Source organism: Piliocolobus tephrosceles, chromosome 3, assembly GCF_002776525.5.
Source record: "Piliocolobus tephrosceles isolate RC106 chromosome 3, ASM277652v3, whole genome shotgun sequence".
Lineage (NCBI taxonomy): Eukaryota > Metazoa > Chordata > Mammalia > Primates > Cercopithecidae > Piliocolobus > Piliocolobus tephrosceles.
This window is the reverse complement of record NC_045436.1, coordinates 143,780,566-143,795,709: the sequence shown is the minus strand read 5'-3', so window position 1 is coordinate 143,795,709 and position 15,144 is coordinate 143,780,566. Positions and strand designations below refer to the sequence as shown.

Sequence of the window (15,144 nt, the reverse complement as noted above, 5' to 3'; positions counted from 1 at the left end):
CTCAACAACCCCAACAGAAAAGTATTACAATTCCTATTTTAAAGATTTGAAAGCTGAGGCACAAAGGAACGAAGTAACTTGCCTAAGGCCCTGCAGCTAGTCTGTACTGGAGTTGATATGCATAAACAGATAGATCCAAACAGCAAGGGAACACCTGCTTTGAGATTTTGATTGTTCTGTGTACAAAATTCATTGGAGATTTTAAGAGAATAAGCCTAAGCTTCAAACGCAGTGATTTGGGGCCCCGTTGGACCCCAAAATGAGCTCTCCTTAGAACAAATATTTTGTGACATCCCTTTATCAGTCCTAAAATGAAATTTATAGATAACTCACTACACACATGGTTTTTTAAAATCAATAGAATGCCCCAGTGGTAAATAGAAGAAAGAAAGGGAAGTAACTTATTTCTAAATGTAAAGGCTTGGGCAGACTTAAAAAAGACACAGATGCTAACCCCTTACTCAAAATTACCATGATGTGACAGCTTCAAATCCAGACGGATGCAGTTGGTCATTCTGGCAACTCAGATAAACACAATTGCACTGATGCCATTAATGTGATTTTTCCCAGCAAAGTTTGATCATCCTTTGATTTGCACAGTGGCTGTATATCTGAAGAATTCAATGTATACTAGGGCAGTGCAAAAAATATAGGTAAGATGGGATTACATTTTTTTTTCACCAGTAGGAATGGTGGACGTTCCAAAGTCATGTCGACGGACATCAAGTCTTTGTTGTGCGGGCTGCTCCATGCATTGTAGGATCTTTGTTACAACTGAGTCCCCCTCAGTGAATGCCAGTAGCACATCCACCTCCGCCCCAATACTCTGATGCTGAAGATTTTCCCATGCAATTCCACCATGTGCCCTAGAGGGTGGAACTGTCCCCACTGAATACCATCTAGTTGTCAGATTTCTCTAGTAGCTGTACTTTTATTTGTCATCCCTTTGGAGAACAGTTTATGTCCATTAGACAAGTTAACGCTAAGGAATTCATAGAGAGTTCACATCTACAAATTTCCCTTCCTGAGCAGGATGCCCCAGTCAATGTAACTGGCCATAAATTGTTTAAAATTAGAGAGATATTGTGTACCTCATTGCAATATGGCATTTGGTGATACTAGATCAAATCATATCCCCAAGTAATTGGTGATATGCAGTACACGCCTTTGACCTTCTCCCTGGAAGCTATATAGCTGATATGATTATTCACAATGTTAGGTAAAAAGCCTATCCTGTGGCAGATTTCTAGATATTGTCCCATTCAACAATTCTTTGCTGAACACCACTTATGGGTTAGGTGCTGGGTGAGATGAATAAAAGATCATTAAAATGCACTTCCAACTCAAGGAGCCACTACCTACTACAGGCTCCAGCATGATGACAAAGACAAATACTTGTGATAAAATGTCATAGATGCTTTATAAAAGAAGCACCATATATTTTTCTGCTCTCTGTGGTAACCGCGATTACAAGGGAGTGCAGGATACCCTGGCAGCACTTACAAAGGACACTGTTCATCCTGGAGATGTTGACATTGGACCTGAGCCTTGAGAGACACATAGGATTTGAATGAAGAAGACAGGGCAGAGGAAGAAAGAGAGGAAGAAAGACAGGGCAGAGGAAGAAGACAGGGCAGAGGAAGAAAGAAAGAGATAAAATTCTTTATCAGGCAGAGTAAAGAATTCATAGACAGACACAGAAGCACCCACCCATGAGCCTGAAAAAACAAGGAACATTTAAGAACCCAGAAGAAGACTGGGTGCTCATGCCTGTAATCCCAGCACTTTGGGAGGCCGAGGTGGGTGGATCACGAGGTCAGGAGATCGAGACCATCCTGGTCAACATGGTGAAACCCTGTCTCTACTAAAATACCAAAAATTAGCCAGGTGTGGTGGTGGGCATCTGTAGTCCCAGCTACTCAGGAGGCTGAGGCAGGAGAATTGCTTGAATCCAGGAGGCAGAGGTTGCAGTGAGCTAAGATTGCACCACTGCACTCCAGCCTGGCAACAGAGCAAGACTCCGTCTCAAAACCAGAAACAAACAAACAAAACAAGAAGAAGAGTGAGGCTGGAGAGAGAAGCAGGTACAGATTAGAGATCTTGAACACCATGGCATTTGAACAGATGTCAAATGCAAAAGGGAGTCTGGAAGGATTTCACAGGGGAGGGGAATGGGATCATTATCTCCGTTTTAGAAAGATTAGGCTGCCAAGGTCAAATAAAATCACTTGGAATTTCCAAGGAGCTGTTCCTCACAATCTGCTAAACCACCAAATACAGGGGAAACTCGTCTGCTTTTGTTACTTTCAGAAAGAATTTGAATCTAACATCCTCATACCATGATTATTGTGAAAAATAGAAGTTCTGCATTTTGAAAGGTTGTTATGCCAATAGTGGATAACATTTATTAAGCACCATGTGTCCCAAGTGCTTTACGAATTGTATCACTGAATCGTCACAACCCTGAAGAGGGGATTAGCATCATGCCTATCATGCAGATGAAGAAATCCGGGTGAGAAGGTTGAACATTGTGCACAAGGACGAATGATACCATAGGGGACAGATTTGAACCAGGAGGTCTACTTTGAAATTCTATGTTCTGTGTGACATTAGCCCTAGGAGGTCTAATTTTGTCAGAAAAACAAAAATATCCAATGTACTTTTCAGAAAATCTATTGGGGAGAAAGTGGTCAATTGTATCATATTGTACATATCCTATTGATATCAGGGGATTGCAATAGTCAAGGAGAGCTTATGCTGCATTATGAGAATGTGAAATAAAATGAAGCATGAATAAAAACACTAGATGATAAACATTTCTCCCTTTACACATGAGAAATGGGATTCCAGAGGGTGATTGAGCATGGATTTTGAAGCTGTAATGCTTGGGTTTTCTGGGTGTGTCCTTTAAAAGTGGAGTGACTTTGGGCCACTTCAGTTCACTGTGTCTCAGTTTTCTCATTTGTAAAATAGGGACATTAGTACTACCTTTTTCTTATGGTTGCCTTGAGAAGAAGTTACAGACACTGTCTCTTGTCACTTGCATTCTAGTGGGCAGAAAGCTGTGTAGTAAGGATAAATAACAGAAAGCAGATGAAATATTTCAGAATAAAAATGAAAGGCTAAGTACTGTGGGAGGGCAGACATCACTGTTGATTAGGGATAGGGAACAGAGAAAATGGTTCTACAGTTTGATTAAGTCCTTGATTCATGGGCCCCTTTGGTACTTGGTCACCTTACTGCTATTGTCTGGAGTCGGGCATCCTCTCATCCTGTTGGGTACTCATGGTCTGTACATTTCTTTCATCATCTGCTTTAGAGAGCACATTTGTAGCCAGGTGTGGTGGCAGCTGCCTGTAATCCCAGCTACTTGGGAGGCTGAGGCAGGGGAATCGCTTCAACCTGGGAAGCGGAGATTGCAGTGAACCAAGATTGTGCCATTGCACTTCAGCCTGTGTGTCACAGTGAGACTACGTCTCAGAAACAAAAAAACAACGGTTCCTTGGAGACAAATCTATTCTAAAATAAGTGTGCTTTTCTAACCAAAAAAAAGCACATTTGACATAGTAAAGTTGCTTTAAAATGGTTATGTTCCAAAGTGAACAGATTGTACACTTGTCCAAATGGATAATTCCTTATTTTCCCCACCTGTTTCATTTTTGTTATTAGCTACTTCTCATGGTGGAGAACTTACCAGATTGACTTGAATCGATAGGAAATTTTCTCTCTAAAATGAGATAACCAAAAAACTTCCTGAAAGTAGATACAGTCACAACCAGGAATTTGACAAATTTCACTGGGTTGGGATTTTACCTTTGCATAATCCAAAACATTTATTTAGTATGTGTTCAGGAAAACAAATAATTCATAGGCATGTTAAACTATTAAGGGAACAAACTGTTAACATGTTTTTATATGTACATGACTATTTTAAAATTGCAATTAAACAATAGTTAATGAAATTATTCTGACAGGAAATCCTTATTTACATTGCTAGTTTCATGTACTTGAAAGTAATAAAATGGCAAGAGGTGTTTCATATTTTCCAATAAATTTTATTAGCCTATTCATGAAATTATCTAGGTTAGGAAGACCTTTCTTCATTAAAGTGAGGTAGTTCTGTGTTACTGAAATGAAAGCTTTAGGTTCGAGATGCCCTACGCATACAAAAACAAAATTTAAATGGAGATGACACATTGAATTTATGGAAATGTATTTCCAGTTTGCTTTTAGATTATGGTAGTATTAGAAGGCATCTTAAATTACAGGTCAGTGGAAGCACGTGCTTATTTTAAGGAGAATGGAGTTGAATGTGAAAATTATTTGATAGAATTCAGAGGTAACATATCCATGAACTGTTTTGCTGTGGTTTTGAATGGAGGTCCCCACCCAACTGTCGTCCCTGGGAAGATTGTGGGAGAGGACATGGGGCTCCAGGCAGCTGAGCACGCACGGCCTCAGTCTAATAAAATCAGATGCTCCTCAAACTGCCTCTCCAGTGCCTCTTTGAGAACTAATCCTATTTTAGTAATTTACCTAATTGTATTTTCAGTTGTTTCTCTTTTACCAAAGGACACTAATTTGTGCTGAAGTGATTGTTCTCGTTTCTGATGCTGTCTATACTTCCGTCTCATGTGCTCAATTTTGTTATTTTCTGGTTACTGCCTTCAAATGTTATTGGCTAAACTTGACCACTTTCTCATTAACTTAAACGTTTAGTTGGTTTAGAAAACAAATCCATCCAACATAATTCATGGTTGAAACCATGAATTAGCTGTTTACTTGCAAGCTGATTTAAATATGTAACAGGGACAATCCCGGGAGGCTTTTCCTACTGAAGTGACAAAATACTTTCATTAAAAAGTGACAAAATAATTTTATTAAAAAATTGTTATTTAATTATAAAAACTACCCATCTTACCAAACTAGAGTTAATGCATTCCATTTCATGTCTGATTTAGCTGGATTAAAATGAAGGGATATTTTATAAATCACTGGGATACACCTTCTCAGACTAGTTACTGTTGGATTTGAAGGTTTTAGAAAGCAATACAATTTCTAGAACTAGCAATCAAAGCTTCAACAATTTTAAGTAATGGTAAAGTTTATTTCATTTTTAATAACAGTTAGAGGACAAAATGTTGAAAATTTGCAGTTTAAAACATGCACATTCACAAAAGGCCAATGACACATAACACTGCATAGAAATAATATTACTCGACTTTAATAACTATAAAACACAGTGCATCAAACATCAAGATAAACAAACCTGAGAAAACTACTATAACCACAGATTCAATACTCTCCACTCATGCAGCTTCACAATTTCTACAGCAGTTTCAGCAGGAATGGTTTTTCAGGGAGCTGAAAATACTACTTTATCTTTAACGCAAAACTGCAGTTTTCTGTAGTAGCTGCCTTCCAAGGCTGCCCTATTTTTTTTTTAACCTAATAAACTTGAAGATGTAAAAAATGACGATTGAAGTAGTTAAACAACAGATAGTATTTACTGCATTTATGGCTTCCATTTAGAACCATGAAACATAAAAATATTATTTTTAACTATTCTGCTCACATCTTTGCAAGAACAGATTTACTTGTGGAAAGTTGCTGTTAATTCAAAGTAAGCAAATATGAAATCTAGTTTTCCTACTTAAGGGAGATTTATTTGCTGAGAAGTTTTGGGAGCTTTATTAAGAAAAGTTCTTAGAGGCAAGCTAAACAAAAGATTCAATTAAATTTGTTCAAATTTCTTTGTAAAATAATCTACTTATTAAAAAAGTTGTGCAGAGGACCAATTAATTTGTCTACTGAATATTAAATTCCAGGTAGGCCGTGATAGAACTTTACAAGGCAGAAATAAACATCAAGATTTACAGCAATAGCCATGCATTGGCCTGGATCACTTTAAATATGAATTCATGCAAACCATAAACCTATCAAAAACACAGCTGTTCTCATACAGAAAGTAAATCAAGACAAAATATGGAAAACATTTATTTCCCTTCCTTCAAAACTAAACTTACATTCCACTTTAATAGCTGTTGAAGGTTAATTAAAATGCAGCAAAGTATAACTACGTTACACAAGTGACTTCAGTTATTTTAATGTGAGAAAAATCAGACTATGGTATCTTACGAGTCATTATAGAAATGTTCATCATTAAAAAGCATTTATTAGGCACTGAACTGCATGGTGTTACCTTAAGTCATTTACAAAAAGAATTCCTGGTCCGTGTGATGTGAATGGACTGGGCATTTTCTCCATAAATTCTGTAGATGACTATTTATAAGATTATACACTTAATAGGTTTTAAAACCAGGAACTATCAAAGGGCAACTGCACAAAAATAAACATGATTATTTAGCTTTGTAATAATTATGATATTGTCATAATTTTAAAACTATGAATAATACAATCTATTAATTTCTGACTAGCATTCATCTCCTGAAAAAACGTTTTAAATGACAAGTTGTAAGTGTTGCATAGTGCACGCAATGCAAAACAAATTATCATGTGACTTTCAATTTGGATATTTAGAATGCTGAATGGCAAAATTAAAGTATAAAATGTAATGATCCGAATGCTGATTGATTTCCATAATTCATTTCCCCTCTGGAAATTAAAGAGGAATCATTGATTCCATTTAATGACCATACAATTCATGTAAATGGCTAACATTATTTAGCAGAATACACATTCACCTGACTTGATTAGAAAAAGTTTTCCATTAACTTAGCAACACTGCTGAAGCAGTCTCACATTAGAGCATAGAGTGGAGGTGGGAGGACGGGAAGTACATATATCATTTAAAATTTACAACGTTCCTGAGAGACACTGTTTTCCTGCTAATAATTTCTACAATATAACATCTTTCCGGGTGTGAGACACCAATATATTTTTATATGTATATATAAAACATTTAGAAAGTCCATGCTCAATACCACTGTGTACTATTCAATATTAAAGAAGCAACTTCCAGCTTTTCAATGCTAAATGAATGAGGATTTTCTAAGTTGTATTTTCTGAATTGTAAACATTGTAAAGCAACTGTGTTAGCATTTGCCAGAGTCCCTATAAGGAACTTTTTAATTGAAGAGTACATGCCCTTTATTTCAAAAAACACATGTTAAAAGTCACTTCGACTGTTTATTTCAATCCTGGTAAAACCATGTGACTTTTTTCCAATTATGAAAGGTTTAAAAAAATCAGACTATTTTCTCCTATTTAACACTGCAAAGTCAATGCAACTGAAATGTTATATTTTAAGTTTTACCAAGAAGGTCACTCCCTGTCCCTCAAATCCTAAGTCTCACCCAGGAAGCAAAGAGACTGACAATGTCAATAATTCAAAAATAGGGCCACGGGACAAAGAGGCTCAAATTAGTCACATTTCAGATCATGTTACACATTATCAACCATAAGTATTCTTCTCGTATTTAAGAGCTCCACAGAAACAATCCATGTTTCAAGATTAAAACTTACAATTTTAACTCAGAAAATCCAGTTCTATTATATTCATAATGTTTTTATATTAAAATTCTGCAAAAGGGTGCCACTGATGAAGTGAGGGCAAATAGAAGCAGTTCTTCTCTGTAACTGTTATAAAGTGTTTCTCTGGAGGGGTGCACTTCATTCTTGCTTTCTCATTTCTTGTGGTTTGACCTCAGCTATCACCACTGGGAAGCCCAGGAAAAGCTGCTCTGAATATTCACTCATTGCACAGGTAAAGACTGGGATTTCAGAATTTTGAAGATGATCTTAGACTCTTACACCTGTGGTCTTGCTAGATATGTTGATTCATGGCTCCCTTAAACTGTACCCCAAACAGGAAGGGCTTGGGAAGTAAAGTATGTAAACGTGTGTTCCCTTAAGGTTAGAATTATGTATATGTGTTATAACCTCTTATTTGTAGAAAATGGAGAGGCATACTGGTAACTGAGTAGCTACAAATACAGACAAGGAAATGATGCATATCTTAATTTTAAATCTAGATTGAGAAAAAGGGTGAAAAGAATGTGAAAATATTAAACTCAAGAAGTGATCTGAAAAAACATCACCTCTTCTCAATTCTAGTTGACTTTTTTAAAAGAGAAAGTTCTATCTATTTTGCTGGTAAGTCCATGTAAAGGCAAGCAGGCTTTTCAGTAAAAGGCAAATAGTTTGCTTTGATCTCTGAAGTATATCTGAAAATGAATTCCTTTTTTTCAAATGAAAAGTATTATTTAAAAAATAGTGTAGAAAACTGGTTGTGGTTTTTAAACAGCCCCTTCATTTACTGTTGGTAGCAAAATAGCCATTTTCAGATGTCTTGTAAATGCTGAAAACAATTGAACTGAACATACATTTTAAAACATACTAACAAAATCTACTCATGATGAAAGTGTCCTTTGACTGTAAAGTTATGGGCTTGAGTAAAATTGGCATTTTTTAAATGGGGAAAATGTACTACTTATTTGTCCCAATAAGCATCATGTGATGAATTTTGGGAACTATTTGATGAGTGAACTGTGAAATAATTTTCAGTCTTCAGTATAAGGGCAGTCATCATGACACCGGGTGTGCTACATAAGACAGCAGGCATTTCTAGTGGGAACTGGAACACAGGACAAAAGACCATGCATTTATCTGGCATGTTATTCCAAATATTGCAACAGAAGCTTTGGAAATCCCACGTAAATATATATGTAGCATATGTTTCTTAAGAGGAAAAACTTTAAGATAAAATGACACCACTCAATCTACTGCATTAGCCAGATTTTTAGAAAAATCTAAATGATGAAGAAACTTCATCAGAAACAATTGAAACATACATACAATTTGAAAAATCAGTGTCATAACAACAGTCATATTAGCACGTGTGTCCTCTAACAAATAAACACGACAAACAACAAAGAAGCATTTGTAAGGCCAAAGGTGCAACATCACAGATTTTAGTAGCAAACGCCTTGAAATACTCATTTTTGTAAATCACTCTTACATTTGAAAAGTCAGACATGCAGATCTTACAGCAGAACTGGAAGTAAAGTTTCTCTTACATTTCTGGACATATGACTACTGAACTAGGAAAACAGTTACTCAACCTCTTTGGCAAACATTTATCAAGACAATTTTTGACACAAAAGCTTGTTAATGCCTTGTTTAGAAATTTTGCTCAGGAAGGTGAGTCAGTTCCTTAAGAATGCTGGTTTGTTTCAGCATATCCTGAAATCTAAGTCTGGATATCAAGAGTCCCTTTAGCTAAATACCATCTAGAGTTTTTTAATGGTTGGTTACCTTGTGGTACAGCCAATAAATTGATAGTCCGTTACAGCCCCAGAGTCATGGCATAAGAATACTGACTTATTCTCCGTTTAAGAAAAGCACTCTGGCAAGATACCAGGTCATTTTCAATTTCTGTTTACAAAGACTTAGCAAATACTTTAAAAAATCCAAAAGAGATGGTGTTACAGTACAGTTGCACAGTGCTTATGTCTATAATATACATGAATCTGAATGTCCATCAGCGAGATGAGCTCAGATCCACCTTTCCTCTCCATGGACCAGACTGGAATTGGTTAGCAGACTGCGGTGACAACTTGGTAGGTCTCCTTAGAGAGATAACAGAGCCTGCCTTTCAGGCTCTCCCCATCACCATTCATCGGGCCTCTGTTTCGTGGTATCATATGCTCTAATCACTTCAGACTGTGAAACGATTCCATTTTCATCTTGAGAGAACGCATACCCATCTGTAGGTTAATGATAAAACAGAAATTTTCACAAAGGCACTGGAAACCACTGTTATTCTGACTTTTGGGTATTCATTTTCTAGCTTGGGGAACGAATGCAGTCTTTCCATCTTCAAAAGCATGGAGACACTGATTTTTAATGCCTAGAAAAGACGCAGACTTAACTTCAAAATAAAGAGTGGGATGATCATAGCTTGCCAGTTTAGATTCTAGGAATTCTCCCCAGAAAACTGAGTAGGCGCCCTCAAATCCCCTAAATCTTCTGTCCCGTAAGTCAACTCCAACTCTTCTAATTGTTGCTTCCCCAGTTCTGGAGGGGGTGAGGGAGTTAAGTGGGCTCACATATTTCCATATAGGTCAGGTGGATGAGAGGAAACGAAAAGTGATATGTAGGTGAGGTGGTGAATAACGTAATTGATTCAACTGTCCCACCATGTACAGTCCCTTGGTATCTGTGGGAATGGCTTCAGGTATTCCCCTTGAATATCAAAATCCACAGATGCTTAAATCCTTTATATAAAATGGCACATTATTTGCATATAACCTACACACATCCTCTTGTAGACTTAAAATCATTTCTAGATTACTTATAATACCTAATACAATGCCCCCACATCAGTTCATTCTAGTGGATTCAATGTGGTATTTGGTCCACGGCAAGGTCAAGTTTTGCTTTTAGGAATTTTGTGAATTTTTTTCCCCTTTGAATATATTTGACTCACAGTGGGTTGAATCCACAGATGTGGAACCCACAGCTAGAAAGGGCCAATTGTACATCAAAACATCACCTTGTACTCCATAAATATAGACAATTATTATTTGTCAATTTAAAAAGGTGAGGAGAAGGTGATAAACACATATAGCTGCTAATGGTGGCAAGTGGTCTCCTTCCTTCAGAGGACATTACCCTTGGCCCTAAGCATCACAAATAAACTCACTCAAGCTCCAACACGGCATGGGGATAAGGAATGGCCCCCAAGGGGATCACATCTTTAGAAAAGGCCTCTTGAAGTATAAAGAGCAAAAGCATTAGACATGAGTATACGTAAGTGAAAATAAATTATATGTGGAAACAACATGAAACAAAAGATATATTACTCACACAAATACGTTTACTACCATGTTTTACATTTTATATTCGTTTTTAGATCTTGAAATGTTAAGAGGGCACAATATCTAATAATTTCTTACAACTCTAAATATTCATAAATATTTCTGAGGGGAAAATATATGTTTCCTTGTGTTGCATGAAAGCTGAAAGGCTCTTGCAAAGTTATTCAAGTAGAAAAGATAACAAGACAGGGGCAGCTTTTAAGAATTAAGATTTACTGGCTTTAAAGAAAAAGATTTGAGGAAGCAAGGAATGTAGAAATACTGTTTTTCTTAAACTGAAACAGCAAGATTTTAAAATTAACTATCTCTTCTGTTAAAAGTGAAATGGTTCTGACCAATGGATTTTCTGTTATTTACAGGTTGCAAATATGCAAAACTTGTTTTAGACGTTAGTTTTAAATAAATATCCCTAAAGTTAGGATATTGTATAAATGCTATGATACAGTAATGGCAGAGAATTTCTTTAAAAATAAGAAACTCAAATACTCACGGAGCAGGTTTTGTTGCAAGGATTCAGAGCGGTACAAGTTCACGTGGTTCTTCTTAAAGACGTTCTTGAGCAGTTGCGCCCTCTCGGTCAGGCTGCAGAGCAGGTGCAAACGTGTGAAATGAATTATCAACTCGGCAGAGACCCCAGTGTGCCCACAGGACCACCAAAGAGAGTTAGACTTAAACAAAAGATGGCTTGAGAAATCCGTAGCCTAGTGATTCTTTTTACACTATCTTCTCAGATGGCAAATGAGATTTCAAATATTTAGACAGACTTTTGAGGCCATTTTCTCCCTCAGGAGTTTTGTCCCCAATAATCCTTCTCTCAGTAAAAAGTAAGATCTCCTCACCACCCCCCACTCAGTTATATTTAAGCCAAACAGCAACACAGAGCCAGTACAACACAATTAAAACAAAAAATACAAAACATCAGTAGTGTTATTCATTTCTAAAAACTTACTACATATATTCTAAGCATGGCATTTTTAGAATGAAAACAATTAATTATTACTTTTTTTTCATATTTGGCACGTTTTAGTGCAAAATATTTTTTTAAAATATTAACTAAAGTAAATATTAACTAACATTATACAAAGAAGACATTTCATAGACTTTTTAACTAGAAAAAATTTACTACCACTAATACGGTATGACACGTGTTCCTTAATTTTATTTTAAAATAAACTATTTTCAGAAAAAATGATTATGATAGGTGAAATAACAAGGAAAGTATTTTTCAATGAGTATTTAGAATAGTTGTCTCCTCAGATACAAATCCAGATACTTAATTACGTAACTTCTAAAAGCACATTGTAAAAAATAAGGCATCTTCTCCCCCAACTTCACATAAGAGTGTCTCACACAGTAGAAACTCAAATACATTTGTTGAATATATGAAGTTGAGTAATAATTCTGAAATGTACTTAAAGACATCATCAACCTTCCAAATCGTGCCATTTCTTCATTGTTTGATTTATAAAATTTTGTTTTGATATTAAAGAACATAATAGGCATGAGAAACAAATAAGTAATCCATATGTGTTGCAGCAAATGTTTATGCAATTTTAATAAGTGGAACTGATTCAGCTGAAAAATTTCCATGTTGTGTTTTTCCCACTATAAAAGCTTTAGTTAAATTGCTGTGTTATGTTAGCTCTGTATTTTGCCAATTTTTCTGAGACCCTGAAATGAAACAATATCATATACAAAAAAAGGATCCTCTGCAAAATGAACTCATTGTGTAAATGAGTTATGCAAACATTTAGGCAAAAACCAAAGAAAAAATATTTAGAAATGTTGACATTTGTAGTAATCTTCCACACATATATTTTAAAGTCTAGGGAGGTTAGTTGGTATTATCAGACATATTTTATTGTCATTGGAAATGAGCTACATGAAGGCAAGAAAACTAATTAATCTAAAACTCCAGCAGTTCTGCAAATAGTTGTAAAACTTGTCTCTGTCAGTGAAATAAACAGATATGAGAAATGAGAAAGGGCCATTTTTACAGAGTTGCTTTCTTACTCTACTCTTTAAATGATCTAGCATTACAGACCTATGGACCCTAAGGGACACTAAAATATGTAACTGCTTTGAGGAAGTCGCAGCTTTAGCAGCAGGTGGTCTGATTTCCTTAGCAGAGCCTTGTGGATGGGGTGCTAGAAAGTCTTTGGTGTTTCAAACTGAAGTGACTACGGGAGACTAGAGGATGGCTACATATCATTATGCAGCATCTTCTTCCCAAAAGACATTTTCCAGGTTTCAGGCTGGCCTTCCTAAATGTATAGTACTTTAATATTACAATATTAAAATGGTAAGAAGGCAGACATGAGAATTTAATCTTTCATATTATAGCAACTGAAATATATAAGGTAACATAATTCCGTTTTGTACAAGTTCATATAAAGGCTTTCACTTAGATCTTCTTTTATATCAAGTTAACGTACAGCATTAAAACAAAGCAGTAAGAAAGTCTCTTAAGAAAGAAGCACATTACTCAGGAAGGAGCATGGGCTCTGGAGTAGTGCTTTGGTTTAATTTTGGGTCGGCTGCTTATTAGCTGTGTCACCACAGGCAAGCCTTTCTCAGTCATCTCCTATGGTAACAGGAGGGCAGTACTTAACTCTCAGGCAGACTGTGAGGATGCAGGGAGCTGTCAGCACAATGACTGACACTTAGGAAGCACTCAACAAATGCTGGGTCCTCCTACCTTTACCCCCAAGATCCTGAGAATTAATTATAAAACATCAACTGGAACAGAGATCATCACCAAACAAAAGGTACTTGGTAAGGAGTATTTTTGATGCCTTGGTTTCTAGTCAACGTAAGTGCAAGGTGAGATGTCTGTTGCTGCACATGAGTTTTAATTTATAATGTTCTCATTCTACCTCTTTACTAAGAAAATGACTAGATTTTTGTTGTTTTGTTTTTCCTTAGCTACTTTGAACTTCTTGCTTTAGTCCTGTAGAGTCGAGTCCCTCCTTCAGAATATGAATGCCATTCACAGGAGGTTGCTAAATAAATAAGTGATGATGAGTTGTATTTCTCTAGTCTTATCTTACACCTTTGGGGAACTACTCATTTCAACATTTATGCAATTCTGGGCCATCAATTTTTATAGGTACTGATATTACCACTAAGGCACATTATAAAATATGCTTATGCTAATAGATATATTAAAAGTTCAGTTTTAGTGGAACAGCTTAACACAGTGTGAAAAGACAAAAAAAAAAAAAACCACTAAAGATATCTTCTCACTAAAACCACATTTTCTTCACAACTCTTGACTAGCAGTTTTATGCAGTCTTGTATAGTCTTTCATTTACATACCAAACTATGTAAATTTTGAGTTTGTTTAATGCAATCATACAAGTACTACCAAATATTGTTACCTTATTTCCAAACCCACTAAAATGTTGCAATTTAAATATTTGGTGGCAGTGAATGTAAAGATAACATGTTTAAAATAATATTTCACAGGAGATTGAGACCATCTTGGCTAACACCGTGAAACCCCGTCTCTACTATTTAAAAAAAAAAAAAAAAAAAATTAGCTGGGCATGGTGGTGGGTGCCTGTAGTACCAGCTACTCGGGAGGCTGAGGCAGGAGAATGGCATGAACCGGGAGGTGGAGCTTGCAGTGAGCCGAGATCGCGCCACTGCACTCCAGCCTGGGCAATAGAGTGAGACTCCGGCTCAAAAAAAAAAAAAAAAAAAAAAAAAAAAAAATTTATATATATATATATTCTGGAATGTGTTGTTCTGGAATGTGTTGTCTTAAGGAATTTTCAGTGGGAAACTTGAAGAGGAATAAATTTGCATTTGTCTATATATTGGGTTGGTAAGCTATTTAGGTTGACTCATTAAAATAAATCTCCAAAAAGTAAGTATTCATTCATGGAATGTTTAATGTATAGCATGTGATACTTGTCCTACACTAGGGTAGCTGTGGTGGTGGGGAAACAAACAATGAATATAACAGGCCTAACCTCTGCCCTGGAGCTGAAAACATTTCAATGTTCTGTCACTTTTCTTTCCAAATGTTGGACAGAACCATTACCACGGTGATGAGAGAAGGCTGAAGGAAACATTTGACAGATCCCTGTGTCCTCAATCCCCACCGAAGTATTTAAGTCACACTGATATAAAATCTAGTGTGAACACTGAGAAATAAAATTTCCTTTCTACTAGTTCTGGAGCAATGTTAAAACTGCTTTTCATTAAGATGAACAATACATCAGAAAGGTTAGAGAGAGCACTGTCACCATCTACACCACTGAGTTCTCTGACATCTCATATTCCCTACTGTCCCTGC

The 15,144-nt window shown here is 36.2% G+C and overlaps 1 protein-coding gene across 3 annotated transcripts in view; it reads right to left on the bottom strand.

Annotated features, from left to right (window-relative positions):
- Positions 1 to 5,086: 5,086 nt before the first annotated feature.
- The window catches only part of ATP8A1 (ATPase phospholipid transporting 8A1), a 268,024-nt gene continuing 257,966 nt past the window's right edge, over positions 5,087 to 15,144 (bottom strand). For all 3 annotated transcript variants that reach the window (XM_023224492.2, XM_023224493.2, XM_023224494.2), the window contains 2 exons: positions 11,332 to 11,423; positions 5,087 to 9,728 (listed from right to left, as the gene is read on the bottom strand). In XM_023224492.2, the coding sequence (XP_023080260.1) occupies positions 9,631 to 9,728; positions 11,332 to 11,423 (190 nt within the window). In that variant the 3' untranslated portion in view covers positions 5,087 to 9,630. The remainder of the gene's footprint in view (positions 9,729 to 11,331; positions 11,424 to 15,144) is intronic.